Below are 25,251 nucleotides of genomic sequence, written 5' to 3'. Positions count from 1 at the left end.
AATGACTTGAACTCAATGCCTGAAGGAAAAGCAAATCTGCTCAGATTGGACAAAAGTATTATTGATCGTAACATTGGCATCGTTATGGTATTATAATCATCTAATCGAAATACAAGTTATAGATAATTGGCTACATCAAGCTCGTCTCCCATTCCACTCCCACCCACTCCTCAACGAGACCCACACAATCCTTCTCACATCCATATACCAACACTGTGCCCCATTCCATCTCGCCCTCTTTCTCCGCTGCACTCTTGTCCTCACCCTTGACACCCGCTGCCAATCTCTCCAACTCTTTCTTCCTTTCTTCCTCCGACAAAGGCTTAGTTTCCTTCTGATCTTCAGAAGGTTTACCTGTTGTCGTAATTGCGTTGGGCTTGAGGACGGAGATCAAGGATGGAACGAGCTGAAGTTCGAAGGTCCTCTTTGATTTACATTGGGGACAAGGGGGTACAGAAGAAGGGTTGTACAATGATGCGAGGTCGAGCTCTTCATCCTTCGCTAGAGGTTTTTCGGCACCCGGGAATAGTCGTTTACATATTGGTGATTGGGTAGAATAAGGCAATGGCATACCGCCGAGCTCATATCTGGACACATTCAGTCAGCTAACTGTTAAATCCCAAACATAAGCGAGGTAGCTGACCTCAGAACCTGCTTGGAACCCCCGTCGGCTGCTTCTAACCGTCTCACAAAGTTCTCAAACACCTCATCTACGCCTTTCGGCAAGATCTTTTCCCACGCCTCTTCCAGTCCTCCATTCTGAGCAATAGCCTCGTCATCGCTGTCTTCATCCTCTTCCACCTCCATATCTTCCACTGGAGGGATGTACTCCTCAATAGTGGACAGATATTGCGCAGGCTGATAGGCGGGAAGGGGCGGAGCAAGTGTTGTGCTTGATGATGGTGTGGAGGATGATATAGATAGAGAGGAAAGATCAGGTGCTTCGGACGAGGTGACTGGAGCAGCAAAAGGATTCGATCCGGAGGAAGGTGCACCGAACAGCGGTTGGGCAGTCCCGAAAAGGGCAGAACCATTCGGTTGAGAGTCGGAAGAGATCTATGACAGACAAAGTCAGCGTTGCTGGAGGAAATATGCCTTGTGGTCAACTCACAGTGAAGGGGTTCTTCCTTGCTTTCTCCCGCTCGGCAGCCGCTGCCTTCTCCGCAGCGGCTCGCTTCTCCTCTACATCCCGCACATACTCCTCGTTTCGTATTGACGCTCGGAACGCTCGTACACTACGATCGATTGATTGTCAGCTAATGTACTTCGTGCATCTACACAAGCAGACCAGCTCACCTTCCTTCCCTCTTCTGGCACTTGACTCTCGCGCATCCCCACACATAGATGGTTCTGTCATTCTCTCCGTTTTCAGGCGGACAGTAAACCTGTGCCAATAAAGGCATGGGTTTATGACAAACCCCACATCGTACTTCCTCTGGGACTTTGCCCGCGGCAGAAGCAGGAAGAGGTGGGAATGTAGGGTATCCACCTAGTAGAGATACACAATGCGATGTGAGGTCGAGATGAGAAGGAGGAATAGGACCGTCGGGGAGGGCCAAGAGGGTATTGGTGTACAAGGACGAAGAGGATGAGGAGGATGATCCGGCAGGTGAAGAAGGTGACATGGCGCAACCGAGCAATGAGATGCAAGCTGTGCCAAGTGGAGAAAAATCCACGATCAGCACTTCGTTCCACATTTGAAAATCACTAGACAGGTGATGAGGGATGATTGGTACACAGGATCCAAAAGCTGTATACTTTGGTAGAGCTCAGAAGATAAAGTCGCCAAACTAGTATAACAATCGTCACCGTCTCTTCTCCCATCTCCAAACCACCCCTCGACAGACCCACTGAACCTCTCATCCACACGAGGATCAACCTCTCTCCCCTCAGAACGAGGAGTGAGAAGTCGATCGGGATAAGAGAGTGAGGTCAAGGGGTCGGGAGAAGGAGAAGAGACTAGGTCTCGTCATCGGTGTTCATCACTGCTCAATCTTATATTGCAGCTTGGATCTGTGTACCAGAGTGTAGGGGGAGAAGGAGATCTGGCGTTAGGAAATACGTACGTGCTTGCTTTCGGTGTGTTTGTTTGAGTTGAAGAGAAGAGGAAGAAGAGGAAGGTAAAAATGTTGGAACTGGAAATGCTATCGTTGTCTGTCCAAATTTCTAGCAGCAGGGACAGACCGTGATAACGCTCATCACAAATCCACGTCAGTAACCCCGTTTTGCCTCCGGCTCATTTACAGCCGTGACGACCACTTGAAATCGAGGAGTCTTCTACTGTAGCGTCCGTGCTCAGTCTGAACTCATTCCATGGTTTGGTCATCATCCCTTCTCATGTACCCATTGGTTCTTGGCTCCATTCAGGCGGTTCATCGCTGACCAGACCCGTCTGCAACGATACAAATGATTAGCCTCCTGCGCGGCTGGAATACATTGCTAGGACGGCGCAATATACAAAGGAGATTCTTCCGTTCGCTCCACTTGGCTCCTCTCTCGCTTTGCAGAAAAGCCTTGTCATACTAATGGGAAGATATAGAGCTGACACCTATGGATAGAGGTCATCTGTCCACCCCCTTTGGCGAAGACCGTGCGGAGCCCACTAACTACGACGGCTGTTGTTATTCTCACCACAATCGTATCATTATGGGACTCTCGACTGTTTACTGGTATATTTTCCAACCTTCCACCAGGTCAGACACTCTATTCCCCAACCCCAACAGCAAAGACTTTCCCACGCGCTCTGACACTCTAGCTCAGATCTTGATGGGGATGACAGGTCCGTGCGGTGTCGTGTCACCACGTTTTATATCAGTGGGTGTCTCGTGCCTGGCAGTGGTTCGATACACCTCTTTCCTTTTGGAGCAACGAGGAACGCAACGTGTTCGTACATCATATGTTGATTCAGCTGATGCAGAATGCAGAGTGAGAAGGCGTACCTCGAGCATTGCATAGAACATCCTGGTTGATTAGATTCACAGGGTTCAAGGATGAGTAAATTAACCCACACGACTGTATTACTGATGACACTAGAGGACACCACGACACGAGGCATCATTTCCTCATCATTGATTAATCCTTCATCACTCAACACCCTAAACTTCACACAACACGTGTAAAGTTGATTGACAATCTTTCCTCTTTCCTCTCCTTTACACTGACAATCAACTCGACTTACTTGTTCTCTTTTCCCTTCCAACCGTTTGGACTGTCAAGCCACCGCCACTATCCACACATCATCCTTTGCGCCTCACACGATTCACCTTTCCACGACAATGTCGTGGTCTAACGGTCTCCATACCACGGCTGGTCCGTACAACGAAGATCCCGCAACCTTCTTCTTCCAATGCGAGCATAATTTTGAGCTCCACGGTCCTTGCGAGCACACTGTCGCTCAGTGGCATTCTGCCCTACCTGGGTCATCCGCAACATTTCGACCAATCCTTCTTGTTTCCTCAGCCTTTCAGCCACTCCTCCCTTTCCGACGTTAGCGATAACAAGGCTGATCAACGTATCGCCGAAACTCCGAAACAGACCAAGGCTGGTAAGAGGAAGAAAAAGAAGAGCGAAGAGTCGGAGAGGGAGGAAGAGCCAAAGCCCCGAGTCAAGAGGACACGAGGTCCATGCCGTAGTGAGTCCAGTAGTCTCCCAGATTGTCAACCTTGACTCACACCAGTCACCCGCCCTCAGCCTTTCGAAAGGCGGAAAGGGCGAAGGGTCCGCCAACCTGGTTAGAGGGGCCATGGAATGCATCATCCGCGAAACACCCGCCTCCAGTTGATCCATCTGCCCTCAGTTCTGGTAGCCAACATCACGACCGGCCTCGAAGGATGCCACCTATCCACACAGATGAGAGCGAAATACATCAATATGCTCGTAATGGACCGCTTCTCCCCCAGCAAGACGGGGTGATGTCCACTTTGTGGGCGACACCCGACATGGCGGCAGCCGGGCTCTTCGAGGACCCGCTCGCAACACTCGGACTACCATGCGAGACGGACAACATATATGTTGCAACTGCCACTCTTCAAACTATTGGACCGACTTTCCCCTCCCCGTCCTCACCGACCTCGCTTCAGAACTTAGCCGTCATTGTCGAGCCTCAGCAATCGATCGAGCACGACCAAACAAGTGCGGTTGGACAGGACGACCTCTTCTGGTTTAATTCTCCAGACCTCGACCTCACTTCGATCTTTTCGTTGCTGGAAGAGTTTGAAGCACGACCAGAGGAGGATAAAGCTAGGTTTTTCCCTGCCGATGACTTGGTCTGCGACCCAAGCTACGAGGCCACATCATACGTGAGTACCTGTTCTGCTTCTGGCTGATCACTTACTCGATTGTGCCTCTTGCAGTCATCTGATGCAGCCCTGACTGTCCAAGGGTCTACACAGCAGAGCTGCCTCGAGTGTTTTGACGAAGTTCGATCCGCTGCGTCCGTCAGTTTACATCCCCTAGTCCCTTTCACCACCGATAGTCATCAAACTGATTCGGATACGCAGACCACCGAGTCCAGCGACCGACGCCCGCAGCGAGGCCAGCATCTCCTATAGAGCATCCGCACCCGAGTCTCCGAAATCAGCCGCATACGCCTCAGAATTGCCAAGAACACTCCGCCGCGAAGCCATCTCCATAAACCGTAGGAGGCGAGAAGTAGCCATTTCAAGACTTGTAGTCTACGCGCCGCCCTTTCTGCCACCGACTCTCACTTAGGCAAGCTACTTAGCTCAGCATGTGAATATCACAAAATCGCAACCAAATATATTGTAGTATAGAAAATAGCTCTTAGCAAAGATCATGTAATTCAACGGTTAACCGAAAGCATGTCTATGCCGGCGGCAGATTGCGTTTGTATTGTAAGTTACGCTGGTACCGGAACCGTCTCCCGCCACCCGCGACTGTTTTTGACATATCCAGGGGAGAACTTTACCCGTAAGGCGGTTCATATCATTGTGTCTTGTGCGGGCTGTGCACCGAGAACATCAAGTTATTCTTGGCTAAGTTTGAGACAAGTGTGCACATGCACATGCACACACACATGATAGTTGTCAGCTAACTATCTATACACGAGGGCGATACATATGTAGCTGGCACAATTACACCCACTTGCATAGTTACAGACGACGATCACGAGGACACGCATACAGTACACCGCACGGTTATTGAATAATATACCATAAACACCGCATCGCCCCCTTGCTTTTCACCAAACCTTGTCCAGTACATGACCACCTTGGCATAACAAATCACGAGAGAAGGGGAGCATTCCAAGCATTGTATCGCATAGCCTCGTCCTTGCATCTCAGCAAACTATTGCTGTTCAATTGACCCTCACAATCTTCATTTCGACGAAATAATCGATTCATTTCAATCGTTTGCCACCCCACTCAATCACAACTTTCCTCGCTTTCTTCGTCGACTGTGCCAAAACACCTAACCTTCAGTTCAAAAAAAAAACTATTGAGAAGCCAGTCACGATGTCGGGTCAGAGATATACGCCAGTTCCAGGATTCGGACAAGAGCAGAGGAGATCAGGTTTTGGTGAGTTTGTTCACTATCAATTCATGAAGTAGAGGAAGGAAGTAGAACAAGCACCGTCATGCTTTGTTTGGAAGTGAGCTGGAGGAAGAGAGAATATACGCTACCGCCAAGTGACTTGGGGGTTTTGATGTCGACCAGGCTAGATGTGGAACCATCTTTTACTGGCGTTGAAAGCAATGGATCAATCATACAACATAACATAAAGCCCACACCTTTCTCGTCTGCCGCCGATCATTACTATCCTTTCTTCTCGCTCGTGGTCGTGCATAGCTGGACTTTGCTGATATATACCCTCTTTCCCTCCTCCCTGACTCACCGTTGTCTATCGACCTTTTGTTTCGCCAATTACTTTCGACTGACGCTTGGCATCGATCGGTATTCGATAACGTATCTACGCTTGGCTTACTCAATCAGGCTTGGATGATTACGACTCGAGATATCCTACTGTAGGTGACTCTATCATTGATTGCATCCACTCCGCCGTCATAAGACTGTACGACCTCTACTTCGTCCGCTGATATAGCTGACATTACATTTCTCTTCAGCCTCAGCGACTATCATCGTACTCTTCCCCATTTCAAGATACTGCTTCTTCTTCTGCCTCTTCCAAACCACTGCCCTCGCCTCCCATCTCAACATCGACCACGCCAGCCGCAATGCCCCTCATGTCCGAACGACCTTCTTCTTCCCGCCCTGAGTCAGGATACTACTACAACGCGGCAGCACATCAGAACGTCCCTTCCGAATCATATTATCCCATGTCTGATCCAGCCCCTTTCCCCGAGACTCGTCCTCCTCGATCGACCAGTCGACGGAAAGCTTTAATATGGGGAGGAGCGATCTTGGGTGTTTTGGCGTTGATAGGTATCATCGTCGGAGTTGCCGTCAGTCAAGTCAAGAAGAACAACTCCAATAGTAATAGTAACAGCAATGCGTCGAATTCGGGATCATCGAGCAATGGGACAGTGTTGCAAGATGCGGATGATCCTAGTCATTTCGATAAGGATAGCAATTTACATCAAAGCTTTTGGGGTTTCGCTTACACGCCAGCTGTGAGTGTGGAGAAGCCATCAGCATTGGTTCAGGCGAGTATAAGGTATCAGGAGGAGCTGATGCCTGTTTGAGAGCAGCTCGCACAAGTGCCTTGGTGCGGAGCTTCGCAAGCCAACGTTACTAGAGATATCCAGGTGAGCCGAATCATCCATCTTCATAGCGTGATCAGGAAGCTGACAATATGATACTAGCTATTGTCGCAGTTGACTACTCGGTTACGACTGTATGGCGCCAACTGTAATCAGACAGCGCTGGTCTTGCAAGCTATCCAAGATACAAAGGTTGACATGACAGTCTGGCTTGGTATCTGTGAGTGTCAACAATGTTCATAGGTCCAATATGCTAACAAGTGGAAAAAGATGTCGACTCGAACCAGACCGCATATACTAGCCAGCTTGACGCTGTTACGGACGCTCTCAAGACCTACGGGACCGATCATGTCTCTGGCGTGAGTTCTGCTCGCCCTGTCTGACGTTTATGGGCGAATGCTAATCTAGGTCTTTGTCCCTAGATCACGGTGGGAAACGAATACATCCTCAACACCGCTGGAACGGATAGTCTCACTTCGTCAGCTTACATCTCAGCAGTCCAAGAGATCACGGACAAGATTACGGAAGTCAACACGACTATCCAAGGCTTAGGGTTAAGCAAGACGCTCCCGATCGGCACGTCAGATGCTGGAAGTATCTTGAGCAAGAGGTTGGCCAGTGGTGTAGACTACTTCATGGCGAATGTTCATCCGTGAGTTTCAGTGATTTCGCAGAGCCACAAAAGCTGACCTGGTACTTTAACCCATGACAGGTGGTTCGGCTCGGTCGGGATTGACGATGCAGCGACATGGACCGAAGAGTTCTTCCAAGAATTTGACGTCGACGTGGCCGCGACAGCACCGAACAATCCTGCATGTTACATTGCCGAGACTGGTTGGCCTACACAGTCTATGAATGCGTCTGAGGCGAATTCCGGAGCGGGCAGTCCGCAAGGTGATGCCAGTGTTGCTAACCTGCAAAGTGAGTCGGCGTGTAAAGCACTGCGTGGGATGTAGGTCAATTCTGATAACTGCCATCGATCAGCTTTCTTGGACACTTTCGTGTGTCAAGCAAACACGAATGGAACGCAATACTTCTAGTAAGTCGACCCTGATCAGTGTTTGGTAGTCAAGCAAGCTGATCAGTGTGATAATGATACAGCTTCGAGGCATTTGATGAGCCATGGAAACAGTGAGTAGTGTCTCGTTGGCCCTTAACTTGGCAAAAGCTGATAGTTTGATGTGCGCTAGGCAATTCGGCGGTGTCGAGCCATATTGGGGTTTGTTTGATTCGAACAGGAAACTCAAGGACGTCAAGATCCCAGTGTGCTCGTAGGGTGTTTGGAAACAGGCAGTGTACGAGCACACCATAGATGGAGGGGACAATGAACATGATTGATGGTCACAGACTATAGTATTCTGTAATTTATACGGTCTGAAGAGAGGGTGCAGAGCACGTCTCGTGCATGTATGAATTCATGGACAATTTCATCTTTAGAGTCCAGTCAGAAAACGAGACGATCCGGCATCCGGCGCCAAATGAAGCGGCACTGTTGTGCCGGAAAAATCCTCCCCACCCCACTCCCTCCACTTTGTCGGACATGAGCGATCGGATAAATAAAATAGAAAGTGTGGCTCGGCCCATTAGACGGCCAAATACCAGCGCTGCTCGTGGTGCATGGTGTGATGGAGTTACCTCGGAGAAAGGGGATGGAGGGGGACATCCCTATGCTTCGGTTCATTTTGTAGTGTTGAGTCCCGCTGCCGCCGCTGGTCGAAGAGGAAGTAAAAGTGTGGGGTATCATAATCATAATCATAATTCTATTTCTGATCCCTATCGGACCGAACAGAACTTCCACAGACAGAACATCATTCTGTCACATTACCTTTAAACCGGTATCCTACTCGCTGTCTCCTTCTGTCCAACAACAAAGAGTCAGAACACTACACGATGAGTACAGGATCTACAGCCACTTCTACGACCACCTCGACTACCAATGGTGGACAAGCCGCTGGTATTCTCAAACTGAGAGGAGGCGAGCAGTTCTTGAAAGACATTGATGAGAAAGGTGTGAGTGTCATGTCCATCCACTCTCCATACCCTTCACCGGAACCCTCCTCCGCCTTTCGCTCGATACGATACGCGCATGTCATGTCTCGTATTACAGTCTTACTGGTACATTCGCTGACACATACTTTGTGGGCGGTATTCGCTACGTAGTACACCGTCATTCCCGGTGTGATCGCAGCTGAAAAGGCTAAAGAGTACGAAGATCGTGCTTATAAATGGTTGGAGAGCTTCGGCAAGGGATTCAAGAAGGATGATAAGGAGACCTGGAAGGTTGAGAACTTGCCGACTTTCTCAAAGTGAGTAAAAGCAAAAGCGTGGTTGTGGTGTGTCGCTGCCGCTGCCGGACGTAACTGGAGAGGTGTAGAAGTCCAAGTGGGTGGATAGAAGTGTGAAGGAGTTGAGTGGGGTGGGATAGGAAAGTGGAGAGAAGAGTGACAACGACTACGGGGACATACGGTTCTTTCAATCAGGGAGGGGGTAGATGCTAACCGTTGTTCTTCCACTTCGCCAGGGGAGGTCTCTTCAACCGACATGGCGTTGCGCACGAACAATGGGTTTGGGATATCAGATCCGAGCCCGCTCTCATTGATGTCTTTTCGAAAGTTTGGGGAACCGACGAGCTCTTGGTATCGTATGGTGAGTTTCTCCCCTGCCCTGAACAGTAGACGAAAAGAGACGCTGACTCGGTACTCGCCCTCAACAGACGGTGTCAACGTCTCTTTGCCCTTCCTCGACCTTGACAAGCACTTCAAGGACCGAGCCGCACCTTGGCCACATGTCGACCAGAGTCCTAACAGGACATTCAAGCATTGCATCCAGGGTATCGTGAACTTGGTGAGTGGGACCAGTGGTTATCCTCCTCAGCTACAGCGTTCCCGCTCCTCCAATCGCATCGCAAGATTTCTAGTCCACTTCTGTTTGTCATGCTGACACCTATCTCTCATCGATGTGTAGGCGCCCAACGGTCCTGACGATGGAGGTCTCATGGTCCTCGAAAACTCTACCCCGCTCTACAACGAATTCTTCGAAGCTCATGCCGACCAACGACCTGCCGAAGGTTGGTCCTGGCGAGACGGTCATTCGTTCAGCGACGAGGATCTTAAGTGGTATGAAGCAAAGGGGTGCAAGTGGAAGAAGGTCGAGGCGGGTCCTGGTGATGTCATCCTTTGGGACAGTAGGACAGTGCATTATGGTGCTGCTGCACGAGGTCAAAGGCCCCGAGTCGCTACCTGTGAGTGTCGACGCGACTATCACCGCAACTGTCTTCCAGTACTAGCGTTTCTAGGAGTGATGAGTCGTACTGACATCGGTGCACGTTCTCCGTAGACGTCTGTTACAAGCCTGCTAAGAACATCAGGCCTGAGAAACTCGAGGAAAGGAAGCAGGCTCTCGCCGACTACTCTGGTACCGTGAGTGCGAATTCGCAATTCGTATGACGGTCAAACATGCCTGAACTCACCCTGATGCCCAATTTGCAGTCCCACGACCCTCTCGAGTTCCGACTTACAGGAACTAACCAGGCTGGTCCAGAGACGCCGGATGAGAAGCAATTGCCCAAGGAGCCGGCAGTCTTGTCCGAAAGAGCTAAGCAGCTTGTCGGTTTGGTCGCGTACTAAAGTATGGTGATAGTTGAGCAGTAATTTAATATGCGGGCCACTGTGCTGTAGATGTACGAGTCAGTATAGGCGTGATATATGTATCTCTTAGGACTTGTAATGTTTGATGAGAGACCAATACTCAAGAGACGGTTTTGCCACCCAAATCAACGGTTATGGTGCCTGGACGCAACATTTCTAGTTCACCTCGCAACAACACATTCTTTCACCTTTACTCTTCATCGTTACGACTTCATACATACCAGCTCAAACCATTGTTCACCTTCATTATGCCCATACCTACACCTCAAGCTGCATCTTTCGACCTCTTTCCGACTCTGACACGAGCTCAAATAGACGCCGCCAGGACTTCAGCATGGCATTATACCTTTGAAGATCTGACCTTTCCAGCTATGGTCATCGACTTGTCTTCGTCAGGTGAAGAAGAAGCGTTCATACACGTGAGTCTTTCATAACGCATGTCCACATAAACTGTATATGAGCTGATGTGTAAGCTTGACGACCCAGTGGTTAGAGTCAGACTCCATCTTTCTGCCTGAAGGGAGTGAAGGGTGAGTCTATAGTACCCTTTGCGGCATTTTGTAGCACCCAGCTGATCTAGAGACGTACCAGCAGTGCAAATCCACCGCCTGCATCAATATCACCCATCGAAGAATCAGCTGCATCATCGTCCAGACCTCGCGCAAGCTCTACAGCATCCAATGCTAGCTCAAGCTCAAGCTCGTCCGAAGCTCCAGTATATCGATTACCAAATTTGAACGCTGCGATTCGAGATGCTCTGCACAAATATGGCGGAGCTGTATTCCCCAAACTCAATTGGACAAGTCCAAAGGTAACCTCGCGGACGCACCTCATCAGGGAGGAAATCGAAGTCTCAAGCTGATCTGCTTCTGTCTGTGTAGGACGCAGCTTTCATTCTCCCTCAAACTTCTTCAGGACCATTACATTGTCAATCCCCATCTGACGTCTATCTTCTCCTCAAATCGAGCGATTTCATATCCCACGATCTTGATACTGAAAGAGCTTATGGTGAAGAAGAAGGAAGCGCGGGAGGGAGACCAAAAATCGAATTGGTGTTGAAGAAATACGAGGATATAAACCCAGCGAGGGAAGTTAGGTGTTTTGTGCGGAATAATGCGCTCATCGGTGAGTTGACCTGTCTAGGTTTGAGTGCAGAGCAAGGCGCTGATTAGGCCGGGCGCGGGCGCAGGTGTGACTCAACGCGATCTGAACTTTTACGATCATTTGCAATCGGAAGAGACGAGAACGCAGATATGTGATACGGTAAGAGAATTGTGGGAGGATGAGATCCGAGAGAACTACGAAGGAGGTCCTGACTGTGAGTAATATCGCGAAAGCCAATGCCTGCTCAAGTGTCGTCATTTTGGCTAACACTCATGTGCGGCTAGACATATTCGACCTGTACCTATCTCCTAAGATGACTTCGGCCAAAATCATCGATTTCCAACCTTACCGACCTTCCACCGACCCTCTCCTGTTCACGTATGACGAACTCCTCGATATCACGGAGACAGCTTTCGAGCCACCGTCCGACTCTGAAGTGACTAGACCTCGCTTACCTATATTCAAAATCATCGAGTCGAGAGCGCATCCCGATGCTAATCGGAATGCGCCGGCGTATCAGGCGAACATGATGCCCTTGGAGATGATAGAGATGGGAGAAGGGAGGAATATGGCAGAGTTCAAAGAGGCATGGGACGAGGCTGTTGCAGCGGGTATGGCGGGGTGAGGTCGTCGCACGATGTCACATGTGGATATGTCACTTCAGACAGCTACATTTCGCATATGCTACAGATACTAACTCGGATAAAGGCTATTGATTCAGTACAAAGATCCTGGGATCACTTTGCCTCTCTGACCGCATGGCGCTGATCTACGAAGTCTTGCCGTGCTCGCCACCGACAAGAGCGTTCTTCACACCGTGGGCGGCGTTCGAGATCGACTCGCCAGCTTGGTGAACGATCCCACCAGCTCCGGCAGAATCGTTTCCGGGAGTGGAGAAGTCCCTGGCTTGCTGAGGGAGCGTCTTCGACTCGTTAGGTTGGACGTGAGACCCGATTCTATTGCCAGAATCAGCGAATCAACTCAAAGGCTCGGGAGAACAAATGTGATGGTGATGGTAGACTCACTTGTCGGTCTCCTGTTGAGCTTTCTCGGTGAAGGACTGCTGACCGCTGGGTTTCAGGGCGTTGGTGACCGAGCCAGAACCTTGACGGAAGGTATCGTGGGGCTGGGCATTGCCAGTGATGCTGTGGCAGACACAACCGAGGTCAGCTGTCAGAATGATCTTTGAATCACAACGCTCAAGAGTGAGGAAGAAGGATGATCTGTACTCACTCCCTCACACCACCTTCAACGTTCTCCTTCGCCTTGTCAGCATCAGACTTGAGGAAGTCGGGAGTGATCTTCTGCTGAGCTATAGTCGAAGTGGGTGATCAGTCTTGCGAGTCGAGGCCTTGATACTGTGACAAGGGCGACTCACCAGCTTCTTCCTTGGATTGTCCGAAAGTCATCTTGTATGTCTCTGTGTGGTTCGTTGGTGTTGGTCTCGAGTAAGATAGATATTCAGGTCGTATTGATTGAGGAAGAGATGAGATTGTGACAACCCATTTAGACCTCTTATATACCTCACGGACAGCGACGAGGTGAGTCTCTGTATCTGATGTCAGTGACGTATAACATGACGTAGAACAAAGGATGACCAGCTCTGCCAGCGTGGAAGGGGGAGGTGACACCCTCACTTGTGCGCTGTTGATGCTCGTGACGTAGATATTGATGAGTGTGACGTAGAACAAAGGACCGAACACGAGCTCGTTACATGACCGCGAAGGGGGATCCTTGGGATGATGAAAGTGAAAAGGGTGATGGACATGACGTCGAGATGAGAGCGCTCGAGCCTCTGACTCGGGCGAAAAGCTGATATCTGAAACAAGGAGACACTGGTCCCGGACCCCTATCCATACAGAGGATTCCGGAGAGCGTTTTGTACGCTCTGGTGGCATTGTTCTGTGGACGAAAGGGACATCGGTAGGAGTACGCTCTGTGTCTGATATTGCCCTGGGAGACGCTAACACTAACACTAACTGAGAGTCCATACCATTCAATCATCTACCCAAGACTTATCGAAATCAATCAACAGACCACCTTCGCCAACTGCTACCTCCAGCGCTCGTTGCTTGATCTGCAGCACACCTGCAAGATTCTCCCTCCTGGTTCATGCCGTACCACCCAAAAGTAGCTACTGAAGAGTAGCAGTGGGTATATAACACTACTAGCCTCAACACTGACACAAGTACAAATCGCCAACAGAAACTCCACACCGGGTTTCCCTCGATAGGTCGAACATGTGGAAGCTCAACCTCTCTTTTTCACGAACTTTCCTCTTTTCGGAATTTGCTCCAAGCTGTTCTCAAATGTACTAAAATGTGAAAGTATCTCCCTCGTGTTGTTCTTTAGGTAATCAGTGGGTGTTGATCCAACCAAAGTCCCATATGTGAGGGACCGAGCCAAGTCATTGTCAGCTTGTAGACTGACCAGCATCTTACTTGCTACTTGCTGCATGGCTGCATTGATGTGGGTCTCAAGGTGTCTGTCTCGTCGCAACGATGGCTTAGCCTTGGATCTTGCATTGGAGCGCACCCGGGTGCAGGTGCGGGTGCGGGTGCGGAGGCCAAATTCAGAGGACAAGGAATGCCGCACATCATCACCATATTCCTTGATCCAGAACATAGCTGCTTTTGGTGGTGACAAGGAAGTGGAGAACACCCTTGAGTCATGATCAGGCTGCTGATCGCGTGTGCAAGGCAGACGCATTACTTTATCATCTTGACTTGGGAGCAGGTCAGGTATTGGGATAATTGTGTTCTTCTGTAAGGAAGAACCCATGGTAGTCAAAGGCAATGATGACAGGTGCTGAGCAAAATCCTTGAAATCAATGGAGTCCATGATATTGCTCACTCTGGGATTGAACTCGACTTCATGTAGGTCTTGCCGGTTGTGTGTACCACTAGTCTCCACCAAAGTATTGGGCAATGGAGTATAGTCCCCATCAGGCATCACATAATGCACCCCTGAGTGGTGTGATCCGGCTTGCCTGAATTGTAGATCTACGGGTGAATTGTGTTGAACACTTGACAACTCAGGTGAAAATGCTTGTAAAGCTTGTAAGAGTGCATAATCCTCTAAGTCGGTGTCCCGCTTGCTAGCGTATGAAAGAATAATCCTTGTGCGCTCCTTGAGGTAATCCTTGGGTGTTGATTGGACCAAATCACCATAAGTGAGGGATTGGGCCAACTCATGGTCAGCTGCTAGACTTGAGAACATGAACAATGCAACATGCTCCATTGCCGAGTTAATATGGTGCATGACATCCTCATTTTGTTGGTGATCGACCTTTTTGGTCCATTCATTGATACTGCGAATATCAGATTCAGATTCCAACTTGGAAACCTCGTCACGATATTTTCTGACCCAGAATCCAAGGGCTACATCACGTGAATGAGGTGTGCCAAACACTCTACTACCATAGTCAGGTTGGTATTCCTTTTTGATCTGGGGTACATAATCAAGAGGTACAGGGATGATTGGGCTTGATCGACATGCAACGCCAGTGGTGTTTGAACATAACAGGTTCTCAGCATACTCTTCAAAATCGAGGGAGTTCAGAATGGTAGTCACTTTGTTGGACAGCACATCGCTGGTGACCTCTGGAGGTAGGAGGACCTCTTTGTCAAGACAAAAACAGGTGAAATTGCCTCCTTCAGCTCAGACTCAAAATCACAAGAAGAAAAAACATGATTCTTCAACTCACCAAGACAACTGGACATGTCAGTCAGCGGCCTCTTCCCATAATCAGAATCTGTTACGTTCCCAGGTTCTTGGTATGAAGGATCCGGATGTGGCTTGTGGAGAAGTGTAATAACGCATTGCCTAGCCAGTGGCCACCTACGCTATCCGAGCATTGCATCGCACTATAAAAGGTCACGATAATCGGGATTCTGCTGAACCTCCCGATTCTGGCTATATATACCCGAGGATGTTGGTCTTGGTAGTTGTCATTCATGACAAGAAGTGATGGATGTGTAGTGTTCCACTCAGGCAGTGTGAGATTGTTCCCTGATTGGTTGACAATGCAAGGATCGGTCGTGGGAACTCCAAGGGATGTGTCGTCATGGGAAGCAGACATCCCAGAAGAACTCGGCCGCAGCATAAGCTCAGCAGGATTGATATACTGGGGTTGTGAGTCTTGACCATACATCTCATCATCATAGGTGCAGACTGTCACACAGAGACCTCCAGTCAGCACGCAACACCTCTAAACTGATGTTGGAAAATACATACCTGTGTTCATGGTGAGGTGGATTTTCAAGCTGCAAAAAAGGGTAGTATAGTATTGTGAAGGGTGACAACGATTGTTGAATAGATTGGGGTCTATTACTGTGAGAAGTGAAAATGATTGAGTGTGAAAGAATGTCAAGTCGAATTGAACCACAGACGAGCTTGAATGAGTTTAAATTGATACTAGTGCAACACATATACCAGTCCTATGAGGAGAACAAGTCGAAAAGAGTGACCACCATGGTCAAAGGATCATTGCATTTATAGAGCCTGGTGTCAAAACTGATGACTTCCAAGACCAGCATTCTCTGTTATAGGTAGCCTGAATTGGGAATTCCGGCAAAATCCCTAATATCAAGATGTTTCAATTATATGTGGAGCGTGAATAACATAGTTGGCTTGTGACTAGATAATGCATTACTACCATACCTTGCTACGATTTGCTAAATCCTGACGCACTTTTTTTCTAAAAATAAAACACTCTTCCCACTTGATCGCTTGCCCTTCAGGTCTTTTACCCTTCACTTTAACCTGACATGTTCCTCCTCCTCCTTCAGAACTGTCAAACTCCATAGTAATTGTTGGTTTTGATTGGCATGCTAGATTGTGTAGATATGTTCTCCTCATCCTATACCCCTACCAGTACCCCTCCATGACAACAGACAATGGCTCAATGCTTCCGCTTTGTATGCCTCCTTGTTCCAGATGGTGCTGCATATCTCACTAAGCTGTTTTTCAGGGCACTAGCACAAGAAAGGATAATCTCTGTCCTCTCCTTGAGGTAATTTCTGGGTGTTGATGTGACCAATTCACCATAAGTGAGAGATTGGGCCAAGTCATTGTCAGCTTCTAGATGTGAGAATGTTTCATTCATGACGTGCTGCATTGCTGAATTGATGTGTTGCCTAACATCCCGATCTCTGCGGAAAGTTGGCTGCTTGGTATGTCCATTCACACTTTGGATGGCAAATTCATATTCCAACTCATAAACATCATCCCGATGTTCCCTGTACCAGAATGCAAGGGCTTGTCTCCGTGAATAAGGTGTTGAGAACACTCTGTCATCATGGTCAGGTTGCTGGGTTTGTGGGGCCCGCTTCACACAATCAGCAGGTATAGGGATAATTGATTCTGATTGTGTTGCAGTCCCTGTTGTGTTTGGAAGCAACAAGTGCTTAGCAAAGTCTTGAAAGTCAATGGAAAGCATAGTTTCTGTCACATTGTTGAACTCCAAATTGGCTACAGAACCTTCCAGGAATGTGTTGTCTTGGGAGGCAGACATCCCAGAAGAACTCGGCTGTAGCATAAGCTCAGCAAGATTGACATACTGGGGTTGTGAATTTGATCATACAATTCATTGTAAGAGGTGTAATCTGCCGAGCAGTGATTCTCTAGTTAGCCTGCAGCTCCACTAAACTGATGTTGAACAGCACTTACTTGTGTTCATGGTGAAGTGGAATGGGGCAGATGGGAAGGATGACAGTAGAATTTGAACAAGGTAGTGAAGGTGGAAGAGATTGGAGCTGTTTAGTGAGGGGAGTAAAAGTCTGGAATGTGAATGTATGCGAGAACAAATTGCATAAGCATCATACCAGGACAGCTTTAAATAAGCTGAAAATTCCACTGGCAATGTCTGAGATTCATACAAGTTCCTTGAGGGGAACGAGTTGAAAAGAGTGTCCAATCATGTTGAAAGGGAAGTACAGCCATAAGTGGAGCTTTTGAGAAGACAAATATGGTGTTTCAAGGGAGATTATATGGCAAGAGTGTCACCATTGTTCCAGGGCACCACTGAGTTACAAAAAAGGGGCAGTGGCAAGAAATAAGGCATGTTGAAAAGAACATCTGCCCTGTAAACAAAAGATCCACTGATATTGCAAGAGCTGTGCACAAGTGAAAGTCAAGGAGAAGGGGTGGATAGTGCATCCATGAGGTACCATGCTTCTACCAATGCTATACACAACCTAGATAAGGGTCGATGGAGAAATGTCAGGGGAAAGAGATGACAGGAGGCTCTGTCAGTAAGGGCCAAGAGTACAACCACAATCTGAAGGCATGTGTGATAATGCACTGCCTATCCAGTGGCCAATTACGCTATCCAAGCATGACATTGCACTAGAAAAGGTTACAATAAGTAGGACTCTGCTTGCAACTCCCAATCTGGGCTATATGTACCCAAGGATGTAGGTGTAGTGCCATTTCATAACAATATGTTGACCAAACAGTAAAAGTCATCTTCATTCATCTTCAGTTCCAATTCTAGGCAAATGTGGGACCAAAGATTGTCGATGTCAAGGAGAAGGGGGGTAGGACACAGTATTGAGGTACCCAGATTTCTGTTAGGATCTGTCTGAATTGACTTTGCATTGACTATAGACAGATTGAAGGCAATAGTTTGCTAGCTTTGAGCAACACACATTTGGCTTGTGATTCTGGTTGACCTCACCGGTTGCCAGGACTTATAAGTGAGTACAGTGTGTCCGTGTGTGTCATGATGGTCACTGCCACATCCATCACATGACCTATCAGATCCCGACGCACTCGTCGCTCTACTTGCTATTCTCGTCATACTTGTAAAACTCCATTCTATACACCCATCTATCCCTCGGTCTAATTTGACAGTCTTGCCAAAGTGATAGAATATTGCTCAACGTAGATGGACAGATGGATGGATGGATATATAGGAGAATGGTCATTCTCGACTTGATACTCCTTTCTTTAGTGATTTCCAGATTGAGAGGCATACATCATACCTTTGCTATCACTCTTGATGGTACAGCTTAGCCTTCAGTCAGTCCAAGGCCACCACACTTATCCTGAGGTTGTTCTCTTTGGATTCTCGCTGTTTTCATCAATCACGCTGAGTATTTTGTCCATCTCCTCATAATAGTTGACCCGGTTGGCAAATATCACTCAATCTTGTCTCTGTGGTGTGATAGGGCCTCATTGACTGACACCTCTGATGGTCATTGTGACATTGATGACATGATGTTGAAGTGCAAAGAAAGTGCAAGGAGAATTGGGGGATTGACCCAGCAAGAAGGAACTAGTACCAATGAGGAGAAACAGTTGAAAGGAGTGTTTGACCATGTATATCCAAAAGATTTACTGCTATTACACTTACAGGAGCCGTGAGAAGGCAACGACAATGAATTCAAGGGGAAGAGATGAAAAGAGTGTCTAAGCTGTTACAACTGATGTTACATAATTTATCCAGACACCAAGTGTCAAGGGGCATTTTGAAAGAAGTCTAAACAAAGCAATGTAATGGCAACTTGGGAGGTTTGCAAAGGTGGAAAGGATGAAAGGGACACTAAGCATCCACTGATATCTTATAAGTGCTACATAGGGTACTGTCAGCCCAGCAATTGTGGAACACACCATCAGATTTGTTGTCAGTCATAGACTTCAAATCATACGCCTGATTTTAGGATGACTAGAACATTGCAAAACAAACTTAGAATTATCACAGTGATATAAAATCAAACTCAGGTCATTTACAAATACCATGGATGCAGAAGATGGCCTTAGCAATCGACCAGTGGGAACATAAACATACCAAGCATGGGGCCAGAAATGTGCAGGGATATGGGAATGGGAGCAAACATAGCTTAGTAGTAAATCCCAAGCAGTTCTCCGCTTTAGTCTTGATGGTAGTTAGACATTTAGCCTCCATAGCCACAATTGACACAGCCATCTGATCAGTCTTGAGGTTATATTGACTTTAGCTGTTGATAGATTGATCCTCATGGCCTTAGAAGTCTGTGATCTTCGATCACCCAATCAGAGAGACTGACATCTGTTCTGTCCAGAGCTATATGCTTACCTGACTGATATCATGCATGAACAAGTTTCCCAGAATGGACCCCTAGGCATAATCACATCAATATTTGCACTTACAAACCCTAAGTTAAATCAAAAAGGAAATCTGCCTTCGTTGATCTCCACCCCAAATACCAAAAAGGTTCAGCAGCCAGATCACATGTCACCTCACTCCATACTACCTTGAGCACCCTACTGTCTCTTTGATACTTTGTCCTTCCCTTTCCCAATTGAACCTTGCTTTTCATATTTGGGTTTAGAACGATGGCATTTTGGGGCCTTCTCCACCAGCCTTGTCAGTTTGTCTCTCTCCTTCAGCTCTTTCTCTGTCACAACAGAAAGATAATCACAGATCTTCTCAACAAGCCATGTATTTTCTTGTGTTGAGCCTGATCCTTTATCATTTGAATATGCAAGCATTGAATTGATCAGTGTTCCCATTTTGAGGTCTTTTGGGACCCTAGAATGACCCAACAGCTGTTCCATCATTCCTTCGGTGAAGTGTGCGGCCCCAAACCTTGCATAAGGCTTCAGCTTTCTGTCTCGTCGCAGTCTTCGGTAGGTATTTTCATCATTCCATGGGGCTAAGAGGGCAAATCTGGTGTCCATGTATTTCAAGACAGTTGGCATTTCACTCTCAAGCCAATTCTGAAGCTCATACTGGTTCAACCCATATCCGTCCCCAGTTGCTTCAAAGACTGATGCATTGAAGTTTGGAGGTGGGCTGAGGACTCTCTTTTTGAAACAAAAGCCCTCACCAAACAGCTCTGTCTGGGGGAGACATATCGAGGTGTCGCCCTCTTCAAGATTGGCATTAGGCTTCTTCGCTTCATACACATTGTGGGCCATTTTTTTTGCGTTGATATGTTGGAGGACTGCTTGCACATCTTCATTGCATGGGAACTTGGAGAAGCGAGGCCTTTGTAAGCTTGTGATGGAGTTCAATGCCAATGGTGGTTGTGCAGAAAATACACCCGTCTCTGCGGGAGACTGTTCTCCACACATGGTGTGCCTTTCTCCAAGTGGATCCCCTGCATAATAGCCATGTTGATTGGAGGAGTCAAAAGCATACTGTCCGCTCATGTCAGCTCCAGTGCCCTGGTAGGGTTGTGTAGCAAAATCGATTGGCCGGGCCACTGAGGTCATACTCCCTGTAGGATTTAGCGCCACTGCTGGCTGTGCAGCAGATGCACCAGTTTTGGAAGAAAACTGTTCTTTCCCCATGGTGTGCCTTCCTCCAGGGGCATACTCTGCATGATAGCCTGGTCGATGGTAGGGCTGATGACCATATTGTGTGTGCATGTCAGATTGAGAGGGTGGGATTGATTGTGTGGCAAACTCGGATAGATTGACCCCACCTCCTCTAGGGGTCATTGTCAATGCAGGCTGGGCAGCACATGCACTGGCTCCCAAGGAGAACTGTTGTTCCCCAAAAGCATGTGCTCCAAGGGCATACCTTGCATCATAGCCTTGGTGATGGTAGTACTGATGTTCGTGTTGCGTGCTTATGTCAGGCTGTATGGCTTGGCTTGATTGTGCAGCAAGCTCAGCTGACCAGGTGGGTGTAGTCTGACTCCCTCCCATTGATGCACCTTGTTCAAGTTCTTCATAATACATTGTGTCACTATAGACTGGAAAACCTTGCCCACCACTGTTGCGGCAAAAGGTGTCAAGGGGTGCATTCCAGACTGGCGGTGTCTTAGGTATTACTGGGTGGTTTGTGGGAGCCTGGGCGGATGGCACAACAGAAGGTGAAGGGTATTGAGAGTTTGGCATCACAGATGAAGAGGCATGGGGGAGATTACTAGGAAAGACATGGTCGGGATCAAAGCTTTGAGAGGCATTTGCATCAGGGAAGTTGAGCTCTGTTAGGCAAGAAGAGTTACATCAGTCCAAATTCCAATGAGGGATACTGACAATCATAGCAGACTACATACCTAACATGATGATGCAACACAGTTGTTTGACAGATTGTTGACAATGTTTAGGTGGTATATGGGGGCAAGATAATGGATGAAAGGGAATTTGGGTGTGAATGCTGACTTGATCAAAGTGATTGTGTATGAAAGAAAGTGGAATAGATTTGGGGTATGAATCCAACAAGCAAGCTTTATATAGGCTGGATTTTCATAGACAAGAGGAAGACACTACTGCAACATGTTAACAAACCTCCTCAAGGAGACTAACATGAAAGGAATGTCTACCCAAATGCAAAGAATTGACTACCATTACACAACCCTGTGGAGAGCTGTGAATATTGCCTCTGCTGTGACAACTGATGTTTCAACATCTTGGCACTGGCGAATTGTCAAGGAGACATGTTGAAAAGAGTGTCTATACTGTCAGCACAAGATGCACTGACGTTGTAGCACTCCACCGTAGGTCTCTTAGCAGGCCTAGCGCGGTACCACTGAGATTTGACGGAGAAGGGGCTAACCGTCCGGTTCTCGTCCAACCGCTCTTGCATTATTACTTCGTTCGAGATTCGTTTGTGTCTAAGTCGAGGAAGGGTAGCGTGTCGTACTCGTACATGTCTCATAGTGCTGTAGAATTATGTGTGTACTATTATCTAACTACGGTCTAACTAACTAAATAAACTACGGAAAGGGGAAAGGATATGTGAATTAAATGCTAACTTCCGCCGACCCCAAGGCGTCCCGTCTGAGGAAGCCAAGTCGAAGGTCGGTGGAACTACTGTCGAGAGTGTACTAGGTTGTTGGTCGAAACTACTATATAAGTATTAGAACATCCTCCTTCATTCCTCTCATAGAAGCTATCTTATCCCTCAACGAAGCTTCGCCGAGCCTCCGTCAACTTTCATCCTAAATATTCACGTGACTCAGCGGAGTCTTCGTCGATGTCCGCTCCTATCCTCGACAGACCTTGTTGTACCACAATGTCTCAGGACCTATGCAAAGGTGGAAAGGAATGGAGGGAATGTCAGGGGGAAGAGGATGGAAGTAGCATCCATATGGTACCAAGGATCCAACCATGTCACACAAGAGCTACCAAGGGATCATGAGGGAGGTCACAGGGGAAAGAGTCAAAAAGAGGGTCTTGTCTTTTCTGAGATTACTTGCCAACAGTGACCTTGCTTAGCTAGTGGCTAACTGTGCTATCCAAGCATCACATCACATTATGAAAGGTCACAATTTTTGAAAATCTGCTGGAACTCCCAATTCTGCCTATGTATACATCACATCCACTGTCATCACTGCTGCCACCATTGGCACATATCCTTGCATCAATCATAGAACACCTGAAACCCTCTCTCTTCTTCATTGGACACCTCCTCTGTACTGGTGAAACACAGTGTAGACCCAGATTATACAGTTGAGAGGTAGAACATGTGGGGCAAAGGCAATTGCTTGAGGAGAGTGCAAAAAATTGTGCAGTGGTGTATATGCAACAATGTCTGTGGTCATATGATGAGTCTGGATAAGAGTGGATGCATCAGTCTCAGTACAGAGCTGCGAACAATCTTGTTGTGAGTCTGTATTAGGTCTTCCATAAGCCATAGAGATTGTCCTGAAAAATACTGTGCACAGACATTGCGCGAGAAATTTCCCCTATCCTCAATAATGTATATCTGAACTCTGAGATAAAACACAAAACACTAACTGTATGTCTACATGCTGTCACTCCAACCTCCTGCCCCTCATTCCAAAACAATGTTCACCAATATGTGGGCATTGTGCAGGCCATCTGAGTCTTCTCTTCTATTCTGCCCCTCTTCTCTTGGCTGACAATAACCTCTTTGCTTTACCTTTTCGCTGTTTTACCAGATAGCTATGACACTGTCTATTTGTGCTCGAGCAAGTTTCAACTGACTTTTGGCAATGCTTCTTTTCATCTCTCTCAGCGACACACTCTAATACCTTCCTGACACCATTCAGAAGGTATGACTCTTCCTTGCTTTCATGGGATCTGGTGTCCTCCAATCCCCCTGATGTGGCTTCTTCGGAATCATCAGGAAGTGAGTTGATCAAGATGCCAAGAGTGAGATTCTCAGACAGGTCATATTCTTGCAGTTTCAACATCATTTCTTCAACAAAGTATGCAGTCGCGGCTTTGATGTATGGGCGCAGTTGTCGCCCACGCTGTATGTCCCTCCATTGTGATTGCTTTGCTGCCTTTGACCTGTCATACATGACCGCAAAGTTGAAGTCTACTTCTGTTGTGATCCTGTCATAATGGTGTGCAACCCACATACCAAGAACTGTCTTGTCAGGCTTTCTATGCTCCCTGGTGCCAGTAAAGATGGACACGTTGTAATCAAGAGGGTGGTTAGGTGGTTGGGAAAATTGTGTTGCAAAGCGAAAGAACACTGAAAATGGGAATCGTTTATGGATCTTTCTGCAGGTTCCATTGTGTGTGTCCGGCTGTGCAGTCTTCTCAGATTGTTCAGCAGACTCGGAAGTTTGAATGTCTTTGGAAGTGAAGCTTGTATCCTTGGATTTGACTTGTGCTTGAAACATTTTTTGTATGACATCTTCTGTCTTGACTTGACTGAGGGCTGACTTCACATCCTCATTGCATGGGAACAGTGATGGGTCTGGCCCATCTTGCAAGTTTGTGTCAGAGTTTGAAGCCTTATTTGTCAAAGTGACAAGCAAAAACGAACCAGCTGCCAAGCTGGAATCTTCACCCCTCTCATTGTATGTACCTTGTTCAGCACAGGGTACAGACAGAGAATAAAGGTCTGCCTACTTTCTGATCCCATCTGGATGTTGCTCAACATCAGATGTGGAGACATCAGTGTCAGATTTGTAATCCTGCTGAAGCATTGATGTAGCAGTCTCTGGACTTGAATGGTGATCATCTACATGAAATGATGTAGTGGCTGTACGAGGATCCAGAGCAGGAAACCTAGAGTCTGATAGGCAGGATAATTCTGATCAGTCCAAATAACCCCTCACTCACACAAGCAGAGCCGAGTACATACCTGATGCCATGATGAAGCGCAATTGTAAACCAAGTGTTGATGATGTCTTGTAGAAATTGGGGTGTCACAGTGTATTGGCCAGTAAGCGGGTACACTAAATTGTATGTCAGCAACTAGATTCAATTTGGGGGTTGGTTCCAGTAGTGGGGTTTATGAAGCTGAACAGCCCACACTACAATTGCCACTAAGGTTAGGAATGCCTTATGCAATATGTGGACAAGTTGTCTCAAAAAGGAAGAACTGAAAGGAAAGTGCTTACTGGGTACAAAGGATGCACCAATATTGCAAGATGCTGGAAAGGCAAGGTTGATTCAGGGAATTGAAATGAAACGCAGTGGCTCAGTTTGAACACATCACATTTCAGAATGCATGAGGGCACAGTGACTGCGTGAACTGTCAAACCCAGTGTCTCCATTGTTTGCCAAAAAGGACAACCCTTACGCAAGCATGGGGGCAGCGCCTGAAGTGAATGCAATGGCTCAATGTTGAAGAGAAGTATCGAACAAAGAGTTTACAGTGGGAGCAAAAGCTGTGCTGACATCACTACAGTAGCTTTCCAAAAGTCTTTAATCAGAATATGGCACTTTGCACTTTCATGTGCGTTGTAGTCCTATATCAAACATTTCTGCTCTGCAGCATGCTCACATCACTCTACAGACCTCAAAGTTCTCAGGAGCAGTGTTCTGGGCATGGTCAAACCCAGCAAACTATTCCCCGGCACAAAGCCCTGGACTGGCCTAATCCTTTCCTCCATCGAATAAAAACACCAGTTGATCTTCTCCTGCCCAATCTCCCCCCAACATCGTTCAGCCACTTCTCC

The 25,251-nt window shown here is 47.5% G+C and overlaps 6 protein-coding genes across 6 annotated transcripts; 4 read left to right on the top strand and 2 right to left on the bottom strand.

Moving 5' to 3' along the window:
- Positions 1-130: 130 nt before the first annotated feature.
- Positions 131-1,625, bottom strand: CI109_103245 (uncharacterized protein; the record flags this gene model as incomplete). The annotated part of the gene is made up of 4 exons (XM_032007206.1): positions 131-587; positions 644-1,056; positions 1,112-1,235; positions 1,297-1,625. The coding sequence occupies 4 exons, from the start codon at positions 1,623-1,625 to the stop codon at positions 131-133; spliced, it is 1,323 nt and encodes a 440-aa protein (XP_031858560.1).
- A 1,650-nt stretch (positions 1,626-3,275) lies between these two features.
- Positions 3,276-4,710, top strand: CI109_103244 (uncharacterized protein; the record flags this gene model as incomplete). Its single annotated transcript, XM_032007207.1, has 5 exons — positions 3,276-3,397; positions 3,468-3,631; positions 3,691-4,298; positions 4,353-4,432; positions 4,500-4,710. The coding sequence occupies 5 exons, from the start codon at positions 3,276-3,278 to the stop codon at positions 4,708-4,710; spliced, it is 1,185 nt and encodes a 394-aa protein (XP_031858561.1).
- A 764-nt stretch (positions 4,711-5,474) lies between these two features.
- Positions 5,475-7,955, top strand: CI109_103243 (uncharacterized protein; the record flags this gene model as incomplete). The annotated part of the gene is made up of 11 exons (XM_065967264.1): positions 5,475-5,538; positions 5,953-5,984; positions 6,084-6,590; positions 6,669-6,725; positions 6,783-6,900; positions 6,951-7,039; positions 7,103-7,332; positions 7,393-7,601; positions 7,665-7,719; positions 7,782-7,811; positions 7,871-7,955. The coding sequence occupies 11 exons, from the start codon at positions 5,475-5,477 to the stop codon at positions 7,953-7,955; spliced, it is 1,476 nt and encodes a 491-aa protein (XP_065823336.1).
- Positions 7,956-8,220: 265 nt separating this feature from the next.
- On the top strand, positions 8,221-10,306 carry CI109_103242 (uncharacterized protein; the record flags this gene model as incomplete). The annotated part of the gene is made up of 8 exons (XM_032007209.2): positions 8,221-8,410; positions 8,470-8,690; positions 8,841-8,986; positions 9,202-9,326; positions 9,394-9,524; positions 9,645-9,921; positions 10,017-10,099; positions 10,169-10,306. 8 exons carry the CDS (start codon positions 8,221-8,223, stop codon positions 10,304-10,306), a joined length of 1,311 nt encoding a protein of 436 aa, XP_031858563.2.
- Positions 10,307-10,575: 269 nt separating this feature from the next.
- Positions 10,576-12,056, top strand: CI109_103241 (uncharacterized protein; the record flags this gene model as incomplete). Its single annotated transcript, XM_065967263.1, has 6 exons — positions 10,576-10,746; positions 10,814-10,857; positions 10,922-11,138; positions 11,209-11,452; positions 11,517-11,645; positions 11,716-12,056. 6 exons carry the CDS (start codon positions 10,576-10,578, stop codon positions 12,054-12,056), a joined length of 1,146 nt encoding a protein of 381 aa, XP_065823335.1.
- A 144-nt stretch (positions 12,057-12,200) lies between these two features.
- On the bottom strand, positions 12,201-12,840 carry CI109_103240 (uncharacterized protein; the record flags this gene model as incomplete). The annotated part of the gene is made up of 4 exons (XM_032007211.1): positions 12,201-12,387; positions 12,457-12,576; positions 12,665-12,743; positions 12,810-12,840. 4 exons carry the CDS (start codon positions 12,838-12,840, stop codon positions 12,201-12,203), a joined length of 417 nt encoding a protein of 138 aa, XP_031858565.1.
- Positions 12,841-25,251: the final 12,411 nt, after the last annotated feature.

The sequence above is a fragment of the Kwoniella shandongensis genome, chromosome 5 (genome assembly GCF_008629635.2).
Source record: "Kwoniella shandongensis chromosome 5, complete sequence".
In the NCBI taxonomy this organism is placed as follows: domain Eukaryota; kingdom Fungi; phylum Basidiomycota; class Tremellomycetes; order Tremellales; family Cryptococcaceae; genus Kwoniella; species Kwoniella shandongensis.
This window is presented reverse-complemented; position numbering and strand designations above follow the sequence as displayed.